General features: G+C 44.3%; 2 protein-coding genes across 7 annotated transcripts in view; one reads left to right on the forward strand and one right to left on the reverse strand.

Moving 5' to 3' along the window:
* The window catches only part of ITGBL1 (integrin subunit beta like 1), a 541162-nt gene extending 526697 nt beyond the window's left edge, over positions 1–14465 (reverse strand). For all 6 annotated transcript variants that reach the window (XR_004539893.1, XR_004539894.1, XR_004539892.1 and 3 more), the window contains exons 1-2: positions 14133–14465; positions 13580–13800 (exon numbers count right to left, since the gene is read on the reverse strand). Coding sequence is in view for 3 of the 6 variants with exons in the window: in XM_033948882.1 (XP_033804773.1) it covers positions 13580–13800; positions 14133–14200 (289 nt within the window). In the remaining 3 variants the exon portion in view is untranslated. The remainder of the gene's footprint in view (positions 1–13579; positions 13801–14132) is intronic.
* The window catches only part of NALCN (sodium leak channel, non-selective), a 1129711-nt gene continuing 1119600 nt past the window's right edge, over positions 5937–16047 (forward strand). Inside the window, exon 1 of the mRNA XM_033948885.1 lies at positions 5937–6230. The gene's annotated coding sequence lies outside the window, so the exon portion shown is untranslated. The remainder of the gene's footprint in view (positions 6231–16047) is intronic.

A 16047-nucleotide genomic window follows, 5' to 3' on the forward strand; every position in this document is an offset into this window, starting at 1 on the left:
GAGATCGAAACTGTAGGAGAACGGCAAATTTGTTTCGGGCGTGTAGTTGTTGCACCTTTGAGATTAGGGGAAACTAGGAGGGACTCGGTGCTGAAGTTGGGCCTAAATCCGAATTGGTAGTGTTGGAGGATGGAGAAATCTCTCTAGGTAAGAGGAAAACTGGGTAGCGACTATGGTCTCCAGAAGTTTTGTAAAAGAGGGATGTTGGCTATGGGGCGGTAGTTCGATGGTAAGGAAGGGTCAAGATCGGCTTTTTTCAGAAGAGGGGACAAGGCAATGTGGCCCATTTCTGAGGAGAACAGGCCCGGATAGTAAAGCTTAACATTAACATATTTTTTTCTGCGGCCCTCCCTATTTCCTTTTTTAAAAAAATTCTTTATTTTTGAATTTTCAAATAACATCAGAAGAATGATTCTTGTAACAGAAATACAGGAAAGCAAAACAACTAAACAGCAAGGGAAAAAAACCACAACTTCCATCAAAAAAAAGCAAAATCTAAACCCTTTCTTAGACCACTACGTTACTAGGAGAGTCAAATATTTAAATTGAAGGGAAGAAGATATTAATTTTAAAGAAAAGGCTTAATATGAAAGCAGCTGCTATTACTAATCTAAAGCCTTTCTAATCAGTCCCTTGATGATTTTCTTGACTGCCAGGAATTCCTTCAGGTGTTCCGGAGAAAAAAATGCATATTTGATTCCCAAATACCTTACCAAGCATTTATTTTATTTATTCAATTTTTCTATACCGTTACTCCCAGGGGAGTTTCAGAGCGGTTTACATGAATTTATTCAGATACTCGAGCATTTACAAGGGGTACACTAAAAGGAACATAGCACCCAATTTAATGGTGTCCTGTCGCATTGAAAGAAAATCTTTCCTTTGCTCTTGAGTTGTCTTAGAGACACCAGGGTATATTCAAACTTTTTGTTCTCCAAATAATTTTTGAGTGTTTCCTGAAATATAACTTTAAAATCATATTGACATCCTGCTCAAATAAAAAGGATACCACGAGAGTGGTCCTTTCTGTTTCAGCTGTTATAGTTTGTTCTAGTAAAGCTGTTATATTTCCGACATCCATCTGTTTGGCTCCTTCCATTCTTTCTGAGGAAATCTTTTTACTTGGCAGGTATAAATTTTAGGCAGGTAATAAATTTTATTAATTGGGGGAACATTATTTGAGGAAATATTTAAATTTTCTAACAAATACCTCATTAAAGAGATCAATAGCATAGTCCCGGGAACAAGAGGAAAATTCAAGAGCTGAAGGTTCAACCTATGATTAGAGTTCTCTATCGGTTCCAATTTTCTATTAAATATTGTCTAATTGTTGGTACTTTAAACTGTTGAAGATGTTGTATATCAGTGTTTTTCAAACCTTTTTATACCCGTGGACCGGCAGAAATAAAAGAATTATTTTGTGGAGCGGCAAACTACTAGGACTAAAATTAAAAATCCCCATTTCTGCCCCATCTCCCCGAGCTCGGTCACCTCAGTAACTATAGAAAAATAGACAAATATAGTGCAAATATAAACAGCAGATATAAATTCTCAAAACTGACACGTTTTGATCACTAAATTGAAAATAAAATTATTTTTCCTACCTTTGCCGTCTGGTGATTTCATGAGTCTCTGGTTGCATTTCCTTCTGTCTGTGTATCCTTTCTTTGATTTCTGCACTCAGGCCCAAGAATTGTCCCTTTCTATTCCCTCCCTCTTTCCTTCTTATGTCCTTAGTGCCCCCAGTGCCTCCTTCCATGTCCTTAGTGCCCCTTCCTGTCTTTAGTGCCCCCAGGGCCTCCTTCCCATGTCTTTAGTGCCCCCAGTGCATTCTTCCCATGTCCCTCTCACTGCCTTCCACACTTTGACCCCCCCCCATCCCCAAAGCCAGCCTGCCTGCCTGTCTACCTCTCTCCCTCCCTCCCTGGCCAAAGCCAGCCTGCCTACCACTTTCCCTCCCTGCCCCGCAAAAAAAAAAAAAGCCTCCCTCCTTCCTTTCCCCTGCTCTTACAGCCCTTCCTTTCCCCTGCTCTTACCAGCGATTGGCTGGCCCAGAACGTCCTCTCCGACGTCAGAAAGAAGACTTCCTGTCAGCTTTAGCAGTAGCGGCAGGGCGGTAAGAGAAGGGGACCCGGGGAAAGGAAGGAGGGAGGGACAGGTAATGATTGCCTGTCCCGTTGTCCTCGAGCACAACTTCAGGATGCTGTCCCAAAGCTGTGTGTGGGGACAACGGGACAGGAGGCCTGAAAACGGTCCTATGGTCATTTTAATCTTGCCGGCCCTGCGTGGACCGGCAGAGAATTTCCTGCAGACCGGGCACCGGTCCGTGGACCGGCGGTTGAGAACAGTGTTGTATATCCTCCTGTACTTCTTGGTTTGGTCAGAAAAAATCTTAGGAAATTCTTCTTTATGGAGAGGGTGTTGATGCGTGGAATGCTCTCCCTTAAGGAAGTGGTGAAGAAGAAAATGGTGACAGAGTTCAAACAAGCATAGGATGAACACATAGGATCTCTAATCAGAAAATAATGGGTATACATTGAAGGAACTAAGGCCAGTACTGGACAGGCTTGCATGGCCTGTGTCCAGTATAATGGGCATTCAGTTGAGAATGGGCTGGGGAGGACTTCAAATGGCAGGGATGCTTAAGATGGGCTGGAGTGAGCTTTGATGGAGAATTCAGTAGATGGAACCTAAGCACACTACTGAGCAGGGCTCTGGGTTTCTGGCCCAAAATATCTACGAAAAAAAGGACCATTTAAACTAAATAATTAATTTATGGAGCATGGATGGTTAGGCAGACTGGATGGACCTCTTGGGTCTTTTATCTGCCATCACTTAATATGTGACTATGTAAATATCAATTAAAATACATATGTAAGTGAGTTGTAAACTGGCTAATGTAAGTGGGTGACTTCAAAGAGGTTGTGGACCTACGATCACGTGACCAGACTGAATGATATACCCATCATATATCCATATCCCCAGTCACTTAGTTCTCTATAAAAACAAAACATACAGGGTTAGACAGTTCTTAAACACGTAACCAGGTCTTCCTAACCTCCTGGTCTTCCCAAGGCCCCCCCGGACTCCTCGTTCTCCCTGGGTCCTCCCTGGACGCCGTCTCTTCAGGTCTCAAGTCCTTCCTTATATTGGCCCTCTCCATCTTCAGCAGCCTCCGAAGCCATTGCCATCACTTTTCTCATAATTACACATTTGTGTTGTAAGCATTCACATCACTGCTGTCATCAATCACACTTAGCTTACAAATGCATACACACTTGGTCATACATTTACATTTTTGCACTAGGACACCCGAGGAAGGAGTATGTTTTCGAAACACGGACCATATCGGGTCCTGATTTCCCACACAATTGGACCATAATGAATACAAGCTGTTAATTATTTCAAGTATTATGTTTTGAGTTTAAATTTTGGATTAAAGACTTGGCATCTTGTACAGTCTTGCTGCAGTTTTCTTTTTTGTTTGTTGCTCGACATATTACTGCAGTTTCATTGAATTTTCTGTTTGTGTTCACTGTATACAGAGTCTGGCTTCTTGGCGGTTCAGTTTAACTTTTGTGTACATATTTCTGTTTTTAGTTTGTGATTATTTATTCCATACAGGGCGAGGGTGTATCAATGTTCTGTACGTATGAAAAGGACATTGTTTTCTGTTAACATTGACTGTGCAGGATTGATCTGTATTAATCTGGCTTGTTTAGTTTTACAATGGGTGCATTGATGTTCTTGTGCTCACTGCAATGTTTAAGATGCTGCCTTTCCTAGGTGTACCCTTGTTGTGCGACTCATGGATTATTACTAAAAATATTTTTGTTATATATAGTAGAGGAGGGGGGGTATTAAAAAACGATCAGCTCTGGGTGTCAAATATACAAGGTACACCACTCTATTCTCATTCTCCTTTCAAAATCTTCTTTTCCAGAGGGCTCAATCATGGCAGCCATTCTCACAGGCTGCCGCAATTCACCTCCCTCTGATGTAACTTCCTGTTTCTGCTTGGGCATATCATGGCAGAAGAAAGCTTTAGGGCAATGCCGGTAGCCTGTGAGATTGGCTGTTGCACCAGGGTCCCTCTGAAAAATAAGATTTTGACTTTGAAAGGAGATCTGAAAGGTGAGGGGGAGGGAGTGAGGGAGGGAGATGGATAGAAGAGGAAGAGATGCCTGGACCACGGAGTCTCCTGGAGGTGTTTTAAGTTAGCCCAGGGGTAGAGAGGGTTGAGAGCAGGGAAAAACACAGATGGGAGGGGGGAGAGGGGAGATGTTGCACTGTAAGGGGCAGAAAGGAGGGTGGGAGAAATGTTACACTGGGAGGGAGGATAGATGACTCAAGGAAGGGAGAGATGTCAGATTCCAGAGAAGGGTGATGGAAGAAAGGAGAGAGAGATGCCAGACTAGGAAATGGAAGGGAAGGAGGGGAGAGAGATATGCCAGACTGTGGGAAGGAGAGGAGAGAGATGCCAGACTGCGGGAAGGGGGAAAGGATAGAGGGAGATGTTGGAACTAGAGAATGACACGGGGAAAAAATCTGTCTGTCACCGGACCACTGTTCCCTTCACCGCCCCGTCCCTGAACCCGCCGTCCCTTTCACCGCCCCATCCCCGCAGCATCCACCCTTCCCTCTCACCACCTCACTGCCCTTCAGCAGCCCAATAATCTCCCTCCCTCCCCCTTACCTTCACGGCATAAAGAAACTTAGGGGAGGGAAGGCGTGCGGTCACTGATCGCACGCGTGGCCCCTTCCCTATCTCCGGTGAAATCAATCTCCCTCCCTCCCCCTCCCCCTTACCTTCGCACGTAACTACCACCGTGTCATTCTCTAGTTGGAACCACAGGAAGGCGGAGGGAAGAAGAGAGAGATGCCAAACCATGGGAGCAACCCCAATCATTTTGAAAAGTTGGCTCCTATGATTGAGGGCAGTTTCCATTGAGGGCTATATACTTAATCCAGTGATTTTCCACTCTTTTTAGTTCAGTCAGAAAAATATAGAATGAAAAAAGTGGAAAATCATTGAACTAAGGTCTGGATTATCTATAGGGCACTAATATTGATGGCTGCCTATAAAGCAGCTCCCGATCGTTTGTTAATTACATGATAGCACCTTATAGAGAATTGCATCTCCGCATAAGATAGGCGCCAGAAATATAGGCCAGAGTATTCCAGGCCTACATTTCTGGTGCCTATCTATGCCATGAATTGCACCTATATAGGTGCTTTATGGCGCCTAACACCACTTCCAGTATTAGTCACACCCATAGTGGTGTTAAGTGCCATAAAGTGCCTACATAGGCCGCCCACATAGGCCGTCCCCCTCTTGCCTGTAGAAGTGCCATAAAGGGCCTACATAGGCCCGCCCCCTCGCCTGTAGAAGTGGATCTCATCTCCCTCCTCCCCCGCCGAGGTCCTTCCCTTCCCCAGACCCAATGCCCACACTTACCCCGCGCAAGTTTGGCCAGGTCAGGTAGGGGCAGAGGAGAACGCAGCTGGGAGCCAGAAAGCCATCCTGCTCCTCGCTTGGGCGGCTGCACAAAGCAGCACTTTAGATGTACACAAAAATGCAATGAAAAGAATGAACGACAAACGAAAAGTAATGTGCCGCAGCTCCCCAGAAGCAGCAACTCAACCACCTCTCTCTCCTGATTGTAGCTCTGCAGCACAACGGGCCAATCACAAGCGACCTTATAACTCTGAGGTCATTTGTGATTGGCCCAGAGTTCTAAGGTCATTTGTGATTGGTCCTTTGTGCTGCAGCTGAACCAATGTGTGGCTACGTGATGAGCTGCCTACTTTCTGCGCTCCATGCCTATGTGACAGAGACTGTTGCTGCTGATCTGTCGGGAGCTCAGCGCTGCGCCAAACCCGGACTAGAAATTAGATAGGCCTCAGGACAGGAACCCCAGGGGATTCCCATGGGAGTCCCGTGAGCCTGGGGGGGGGGGGGGTGTAATCCCCGCAATCCCTATCCCGTGCAGACCTCTAAACTGGAAGTGACAGAGGGAAATCTATGGATGGAACCAAAGTGTCTGCCTTTCACTGAGTGTGTGTAAATAATTTTAAAAGAATGTTCCAAAATTTGAGTGGGATTAGTGAAACCCCTAAGTTGACTATCCTCCGGCCTACTGGAGTTATTCGACCCCAGCCTATGCCATGCTCGAGTGTGATCTGTGAGTGACTCTCATCAGTGATGTGCTGTGTGTTATATTTCATGTGTAAGTGTAAAATTGTGTGTGTTCTAGTGTCAGGTGGGTGTCCTCTCCCTCAACCCAAAGAGCTGGCCAGAGCCCACAAAGCAAGCCATGTGGCAGGAGACCAGGGCTACATTTTACACCTGAAAGAATCAGAAATAAAGTCCTAGCTTTATAAAACCGCTATAGACTATTTGCTTTACAGAATAGAAGACTGTTTCATACTGGTTAACTAATTCCAGGCATGAAATCCTGCAGCACAATATATTTTCTTTTCTAGAGGAAAAAACTGGCTCAAATCAAGCACTTAAATTTGGCTTTATCCACTAGTTTTTTTTAAAAAATGTTGGCTTCATTTCTGAATAAAGCAAACTTCTATTTTTTCTTCTTTTAGAATGTCATTAATCTGCAGGAATTCATGTGATATTTAGCTTTAACCTAAATATGTTTATCCCAGGACAAGCAGGCAGCATATTCCCACATATGGGGTGACGTCACCGACGGAGCCCCGCAGCGGACAGCCTCGAAAGCAAACTTGCTTGAAGATCTCGAACTTTCGAGTGCTGCACCGCGCCTGCGCGCGTGCCTTCCCGCCCGAACTAGGGGGCGCATCTCCTGAGAGGATCCTCAGTTCGTTTATTTCCGCGGAGACAAGAAGACACGTTTTTCTTTCTCTGCAGCATTGCCTTCTCATCACCGCGGCTGTTTCTTTTTAAGTTAAAGTCGGTCGCTGTGTTCATTTTCATTTTCATTTTATCTTTTATTTTTCGTAAAAAAAAAAAAAGTATATTCTTTTTTCCTTTCAGTTCGGTCGTCGAGCTTTGGGGCCTAGGCCTAGGCTCCTTCGTTCGACACGGACTTTATTTTTTCCATGTCCCGGCCTCTTACCGGGTTTTTAAACGTTGTCGACAGTGTAATCGGGTGATTTCGGTCACCGATCCCCACTGCCGTTGTTTACAGTGCCTGGGTTCCTCTATTCCCCAGAAGATTGTCATCGCTGCTTTACCCTCACTCCACGAGCTTTTCGGCGGCGTTGTGCTCAATTTTTTCAACTTTTCGGTATGGAGCAATCTTCGGAGCCGGCCTCGACCGTGGCGGCTGCACCGGTCTCGAAGGCCTCGACTCGACGACCTCGACACCTGTGGTCTCGAAGGCCTCGACCCAGACTCCGGCTGGAGTTTCGGTCTCGAAGGCCTCGACCTTCTTCTACTTCGGTTGCCTCGAAGACGACGTCTTCCACGAAGCGTTCTACGGGGGGTAAGTCTCCGAGTTCCCTTTCAGGTGCCGTATCCAAGAAGCCACCAGAGTCCTCGGCGCGACCACTTTCAAAGCATACCTCCAAGATAAGGGAATACTCACCTTCGAGGTCGCCCTCTTCGGAGCGTACTGCTGCACATACGAGGTCAGAACCTTCTGTCTCGGTGCCGATGCTGGAGGACATGTTAAAATCTATCCTCACCACTCAGATTAATTCTTTGGTGGCTCAACTGGTCCCGTCCTCGACCTTGCCTCGGCTGACCAGCCTGTTACTCAACCGAGCTTCCAGTCTCCCGAAGCCGATCCCGGACACCGAAAAACATTTCTTCATCGGAGTCGTCTCCGGGCTCACCTCCTCCGAAGCATCGGTCGAAGCATTCCAGACATGTGGCCTCCAAGCTTCGGAGAGAGTCTTCGACGTTGGATACCGAGGCTTCTTTGTCTCGTTCGTCGAAGGCGAAGCAGGGTTCTCGACATCGAGCCTCCACTCGAAGCCCTTCTCGATCCAGAACCCCATCGAAGCCAGTCCGTCGAGACAGTTCTCCACACACCTCGACTCATTCTATACCACGTACACCGGGTACTTCTCCATCCAGGAGTCTGAAGAGGAAACATTCTCTTACTCCACTTCACAGTACAGCTTCTTCTCCTACTGTGCGTATGGAATCGGACATTTCCACATACTCTAGAGAAAATTCTCCATCCTACTCAGTACAACATAAATCTCGCAGTGGCTCTCCTGAAGAATCATCTGACCCAAAATCAGTTTCTTTTGCCAAATTTATTTTGACATGGCCAAGCTCTCAAGCTAGACCTTCATTCAGACTCTAAATATACTCCTGAGTACTTGGCGGATATGGAGCTTCCCCATCCTCCTAAAGAATCACTCAGATTGCCTATGACTCCTGTTCTCCAGCAGACCTTCACTCGCAATATGGAGACTCCTTATTCTATCACTGCCATCCCATCTAAATTGGAATCTCGTTACAGAACGGTTCCATCTAAAGGATATGAAAAGTCTCAACTTTCTCATCAATCTCTAGTGGTAGAGTCATCATTAAAGAAAGCACATCCCTCCAAAATTTATGCTTCAGTTCCTCCTGGTAGGGAAGGCCGTACCATGGATAAATTTGGTCGACGTTTATACCAGAATTCATGATGGCAAATAGAGTTCTGAATTATAATTACATTTTTACGTCCTATTTCAATCATTTTTTAAAGATTTTGTCTTCCTTTACCCGGATGTCTCCACCACTCGTCTATCAGAATTTAAGAATATCCTTAAGACTCTTTCTCAATTGAGGCTATTCATGCTACAAGCTTCCTATGATGCTTTGAACTCTCGTCTAGAGTCTCGGCATTTGCAGTAGCCATGCGTAGATTAGCATGGTTACGGATAGTGGACATGGATCCTAATCTTCAGGATAGATTGGCTAATCTTCCTTGTCAGGGAAATGAATTATTCGATGACTCTATTGAGGCAGCTACAAAGCGTCTTTCAGAACATGAGCGCTCTTTTGCTTCCCTCATCCGTCCAAAACCTAAACCTGCACCAACTAGAGGTTTCAAACAAACTCCACGTCGCTATCCACAGAAAACAACTCCTGCTTTTTCTAGACCTCCTGCTCGTCGGCCTCCTCCGCAACAACGACAACAAAAGTCACAGACCCCTGCTAACACTAAGCCTGCTCAGTCTTTTTGACAATCTCAACTTGAGCATTCAAATTTCTCTGTTTCCAAATTCTCCCCTCCCCATAGGGGGGTCGCCTGTCCAATTTTTATCATCAATGGGAGCTCATAACATCAGATCTCTGGGTACTTACCATCATCAGAGAGGGATACTCTCTTCGACTCCTTCAGGTGCCTCCAGATCGCCATCCAAGAGAGTGTCTTTCAAATCAGTCGCATCTTCCTCTTCTTCTTCAAGAAGCTCGGGCTCTTCTTCTCCTGCGAGCTGTGGAGGAAGTTCCTCTCTCCCAAAGGAACTCGGGATTCTACTCCCGTTATTTTCTAGTTCCCAAAAAGACGGGGGATTTGCGACCGATTTTGGATCTCAGAGCTCTCAACAAATTTCTAGTCAAAGAGAAATTTCGAATGCTCACTCTGCCAACTCTATATTCCTTGATGGATCAAGGGGATTGGATGTGCTCCCTCGATCTCAAAGAGGCCTATACTCATATCCCCATTCATCCAGCTTTTCGCAAGTACCTCAGATTCCAAGTAGGAAATCTTCATCTTCAGTACAAAGTTCTCCCCTTCGGACTGGCTTCTTCCCCCAGAGTTTTCACAAAATGCCTTGTGGTTGTAGCTGCAGCTCTTCGCAACCAGGGTCTCCAAGTATTTCCATACCTAGACGACTGGCTCATCAAGGCTCCTTCTCTTTCAGGGGTTATTGTAGCGACCCAACAGACTATTCTCTTTCTTCAAAGTCTGGGATTTCACATCAATTTTCCCAAATCTCAACTAATTCCTTCTCAGTCTCTCCAGTTCATAGGAGCAACTCTGGATACTATCAAACTGAGAGCATACCTTCCACAACCACGTCAGGATGCACTCCTTCAAATTTCTCAACAATTCTTCCAACTTTCCACTGTTCCAGCAAGGAAAATGATGGTTCTGCTCGGTCACATGGCCTCTACAGTTCATGTGGTTCCTTTTGCCAGGCTTCATCTTCGCATTCCTCAATGGACACTGGCATCTCAATGGCAACAATCAGTGGATCCACCAACTCGACTAATTTCCATCACTCCTTCATTAAAGAAGTCTCTCCGTTGGTGGATGCTCTCTTTGAATCTTTCAAGAGGTTTAATGTTTTACCCTCTTCCTCATCAGAAGGTCCTCACAACCGACTCGTCAATGTATGCCTGGGGAGCCCATGTGGACGGTCTTTGCACTCAAGGGCTCTGGACCCAAGCAGACCGGAGGTGTCCTATAAATCTGTTGGAACTCAGAGCGATTTTCTATGCTCTCAAAGCTTTTCAACATCTTCTTCACGACATGGTGATTCTAGTACGTACCGACAACCAGGTAGCCATGTATTATGTCAACAAACAGGGAGGGACGGGATCTCACTCCCTATGTCAAGAGGCTCTGAAATTGTGGCAGTGGGCGATTCTCCACAACATCTTCCTCAGAGCAGTTTACATTCAAGGTCAACACAACTATTTGGCGGACAAATTGAGTCGTCTTCTACAACCTCACGAATGGACACTCAATTCTCCTACTCTTCGCCAAATTTTTGCTCGTTGGGGGACTCCGCAGATAGATCTGTTTGCGTCACCTCTCAACTTCAAACTGCCTCAATTTTGCTCCCGCATCTATACTCCTCAACGTCTCGAAGCGGATGCGTTTCTACTGGACTGGAGGAATCAGTTCCTTTATGCTTTTCCTCCGTTTCCTCTGATTCTCAAGACTCTAGTCAAGTTGAAATCAGACCGGGCCACCATGATTCTGATAGCTCCTCGGTGGCCCAGGCAACCTTGGTTCTCCCTTCTACTTCAACTCAGCACCAGGGAGCCCCTACTTCTACCAATATTTCCTTCTCTACTCACGCAGAATCAAGGATCTTTGCTTCATCCCTATCTACAGTCTCTGCATTTGACAGCTTGGTACCTTTCTCTGTAACAGACTTTTCTCAATTCTCTCCGTCTGTACAAGATATTTTACTTGCTTCCAGAAAACCATCAACTAGGCAATGTTATGGTCAAAAGTGGACAAGATTTTCTGCTTGGTGTTCTACACATAAATTACCACCCAGATCTGCTTCATTGACATCAGTTCTGGACTATTTACTTCATTTATCACAATCTGGACTTCAGACTAACATCTATCCGAGTCCATCTTAGTGCTATAGCTGCTTTTCATCAGCCTTTGGAGGGCAAATCCCTTTCGGCACATCCCATGATTTCTCGTTTTATGAAAGGACTTCTCAATCTACATCCTCCTCTTAAACCACCTCCTGTGGTTTGGGATCTCAATGTTGTTTTAGCTCAACTTATGAAATCTCCCTTTGAACCACTTGACAAAGCTCATCTCAAGTATCTCACTTGGAAAGCTGTGTTCCTGATTGCTCTCACTTCTGCTCGTCGTGTCAGTGAGTTACAAGCGTTAGTGGCTGATCCACCTTTCACAGTTTTTCACCATGACAAGGTTGTTCTCCGTACTCATCCTAAATTCTTGCCTAAAGTCGTTTCAGAATTTCACATCAATCAGTCTATTGTTCTACCTGTATTTTTTCCAAAGCCTCACTCTCACCCAGGAGAGGCGGCGCTTCATACTTTGGATTGTAAACGTGCTTTGGCTTTTTACCTGCAACGCACTCAGATTCACAGAACGTCTCCTCAACTTTTCATATCATTTGATCCAAACAGGTTGGGTCGTCCTATATCGAAGCGTACCATCTCCAACTGGATGGCTGCTTGCATTTCTTTTTGTTATGCTCAGGCTGGTCTTCCTCTACAAGGTCGAGTGACGGGCCATAAAGTTAGAGCTATGGCGGCATCTGTAGCTTTCCTCCGATCAACTCCTATTGAGGAAATCTGCAAGGCTGCCACTTGGTCCTCGGTTCATACTTTCACCTCTCATTATTGTCTGGATACTTTATCCAGGAGGGATGGCCATTTTGGCCAATCTGTTTTGCATAATCTTTTTTCGTAAATTGCCAACTTCCCTCCATCCCTTTTTACTTAGCTTGGAGGTCACCCATATGTGGGAATATGCTGCCTGCTTGTCCTGGGATAAAGCACAGTTACTTACCGTAACAGTTGTTATCCAGGGACAGCAGGCAGATATTCCCACAACCCTCCCACCTCCCCTGGTTGGCTTCTTGGCTAGGTATCTGAACTGAGGATCCTCTCAGGAGATGCGCCCCCTAGTTCGGGCGGGAAGGCACGCGCGCAGGCGCGGTGCAGCACTCGAAAGTTCGAGATCTTCAAGCAAGTTTGCTTTCGAGGCTGTCCGCTGCGGGGCTCCGTCGGTGACGTCACCCATATGTGGGAATATCTGCCTGCTGTCCCTGGATAACAACTGTTACGGTAAGTAACTGTGCTTTTTTGGCCTTTAAAGCTGACATGTTGGTACACAACTGTTACATTATGCTCAGGGGCTTTTCTACTCACACATGTCTGACATTCCCAAAAGCAGACTCTGGAAGAATTATGTCAAAAGACTTTATGAAATAACATTCCTACTATTCCACACGTGCAAGAAACATTGAAGAAGAAAGAAAACTAACTCCATTTTTCCCCAAACACTATAAACAAGGCTTCTTACAAAAGTTTACTACATTATTTGCTAGAATTATTTAGGTATTCACATACCATAGTGTAACAATGCAAATGCATAAGATAGTGTGTAAATACTGTATACACAGTCAAAAAAGACTAAATGTAAAAGATATGTAAATGCACCACACCAAAACCAAAGGCGAGTGTACTTTTGAAAACCATCACAGAAACACTCTAACTCTGTACTGTAACACCTTACAGAAACTCATGTAAACCGCTCTGAATTGACTCACCCGGTTATTAGTAGCAGTAGCGGTATAGAAGCTTTCAATAAACATAAACAAACATTTTACAGCTTCTACAGAAAAGCCAAGCTTATTATGCACTGCTATACTTTACCACTGCAATGCACTTTCTATTGACAATATGACTTTTCATTGCCTAGATACGTGAAACAATAAATACTGAATTTTTCAAGGTCAAGGCAGATTCTACCTTATCATTATCATTGGATGCATATGCTAATATATGTGCATTGTCAAGGCTACTTGAAGCAATTGTGTAACTCTGTTTCTGGCAGTATTCAAATCCAGGCTGAAAGCCCTTTTTTTTTTTTTTTAAACTACATTAGGTCCTAACCAACTTGTAAAGCACCCATTTCTGCTGGTCATTCCCTCCATAGTCCCCTACTCTATTTACCTTATCATTCCCCTTCTAATTCCGTATTTGAGCAGCTAATATAGATTCACCTTTTTGTCCTATGTGTCTGTCATAATTAGATGATAAGCTCTATCAGGCAGGGACTGTCTCTTGCATGTTTAAGGTACAGAGGTGTGTGTGTCTGGTAACACTACAGAAATAATAAGTTGTTCTAGTTTGACTCTCTCTTACCTGCACACACCTCGCCACCATAGGTCAGGCACATCCAGTCATGGCACTCACATAGGGGGCCGTAATAAGTGCCAGGGTCCGTTACTTCACAGATGCACACACCACAGTCACACTTGCCTCTGCCATTGCACAGCTTGCCTCCTGGGGCCCTGCAGTGCCGCTCTGCAGCTGTCAGTGACAGCCTGCACAAAGAGGAGGAGGAAAACACTACTGGAGATCCCCTGCAGGCAACAAAACAAGCATAAATCAGCTCTTCAAATACACTCTATACAACCAGTATATAGCCAAAATAATGTAAAAACATTGAATTTAATTATTAATTTTTTTAGTCTTAAATTTTTTTGTATTGCAAAAGCTAATTAAAAATATACTATACATATATACTGGAAAACAAATACTGGCATCCTGCGTAAAACAAAATTACTTTGCTGATTTCTCTTTTCCAAGCAGTCATAAGACAACAAAAGCAGGTTGAACATTCTGTTCCTCTTTTCCTAACAAGCAACTTCTGTTAATAGAAAACCGTTCAAAAGATATTATATGATAAACTTACCTCAAAGTTATGGATAAAGTTAATGAAACCAGTGCAAGAATCATCAGAGCAATGGGTACCAAGTTCATGTTGATCTGTGCAGCTTTCTATCCCAATAAAAACATAGGACCCTTTGAGTGCAACCAAAACTTCGCAAATTTCTGTATGCAACTTTTTATCCCAGTAAAAACTGTAGGAGCCTTTGAATGCAGCCAAAACCTCTCAAATCTGTATGCAGCTTTCTATCCCAGTAAAACTGTGGGATCCATAAGTGCAACCAAAACTTCCCAAATCTCCAGCAGACACCCAAGCTTGCAATGCTCCGAGCTGGCCAAAACCAGCTATAGCCTTTCTCTGTACAAGGACCTTCGATTAGCAGCCAGCAAGGACTTAGGAAGCACTCTGGGAGGAGCATATATGCCAAACCCTGAAGTTTACAGACTACGCAGTGAGATAATTAGAAACAGTTGTATTTACAGATGGTTTTACTTCTCATAAAAGAAAGTGTCCTAATTCAAAGATATATTTTAACAAATATTCTAAATACAGGCCCTAGACAGTTTTTTTTTTAAGTACAATTTTTTATGGTAATTTGATGGGTTTCATAGATAAACTTAATAAAATACTTGTTGAAATATGAACATATCCTAAAACTATTTTAGCTTTGGAAAAACTGTACTACGTTTTCAATATTATTGTTAGAGTGAATGAAATCATTCTCGACTCTGGTCCTTGTGATTTGATTTTCAGTATGCATGCAATCTATGTTTATACAGTACAAGAGAGATTTGGCATAAGAACATGTTAATTTGCTTTGTTATTTCTGAAAATCAGACCTCTTTGGGTCCCCTTTACAAGTGTGGAATTAGTCAAGACCAGGAGCAAAAGCAGTACCAATTCTGTCTGAACCTCCAGTGCTAGTATGGTGCAGGGGCAAAAAGAAATGGTGGGAGACAGCTGCAGAGAAGCACTAAGGTAGGGATGCAGGAAGAAGTCAAACAGTGGGAAGGGTCTTGAAATCTGAGGCAATTTATTGAAACTTTAGACAGTGAAGACAGTTTTAGTAGGGTTACCATATGACTCCAGAAAAAGAAGGATGGATTGTCCTTTACTTCCATTGAAAGCAATAGAAATAAAACTCAGATGTTTCTCTCTGTCCTCCTTGCTTCCATTGCTTTCAATGAAAGTAAAACCTAGATGTCTCAATCCATCTTCCTTTTTCTGGAGCCATTTGTTAACCCTAGTTATTAGTAGTAAATCTGTGTACTATTGTAATTTTAGCAGTATATTAGAAGTTAGCACTGTTAGAGGCTAACATTGGCACATTAGTGGCATACAGTATATAGCTGTCAATAGTAATGGACACGTGGTTTAGGAAGGGGTGTGAGGGTTTCATTGATCAGTTAAAGGGGTATGGAAACCAAAAAAGATTACGAACCCCTGCACTAGAGCATCAGCCAAAGCCAATTGTTTTCCCTCTTTTGTTCTGACCAGTGTGTAAAGAAGAGTTTTTAGTGAAAACTGTTTTTTATTAAACAACGAATTACAACAAGTACAAACAGTAGGCAAAAAGGCAAATATTGACCACATAACTCCCCTCCCCAAGAGGACTGGACTCTTATGTCCTCTCAGGTTACACTGTGCCCCATCCCCCCAACCCCCCCAATGCACCCCCCTCCCAGAACCCCACCCCACCCCCTCCCCCTCCCCCACCCCCAGATCAGACAGGCGGAATGGCATACATCTGCAATCTATTCAAGATACGACTACGAATCCGAGGAGATAAACTGTCCAAATATGGAGTCCAAATATGAACAAAGTCTCTGCTTCGGCGGCGAGAAGCAGATACCAACGTGGCCTCCCACCCTAAAAGGTCATGTAATTTATTTCTCCAGTACCAGAAGGAGGGCGGGGTATCCGCCAGCCAGAAGTTCAA

Source organism: Geotrypetes seraphini, chromosome 6 (assembly GCF_902459505.1).
Source record: "Geotrypetes seraphini chromosome 6, aGeoSer1.1, whole genome shotgun sequence".
NCBI classification, from domain to species: domain Eukaryota; kingdom Metazoa; phylum Chordata; class Amphibia; order Gymnophiona; family Dermophiidae; genus Geotrypetes; species Geotrypetes seraphini.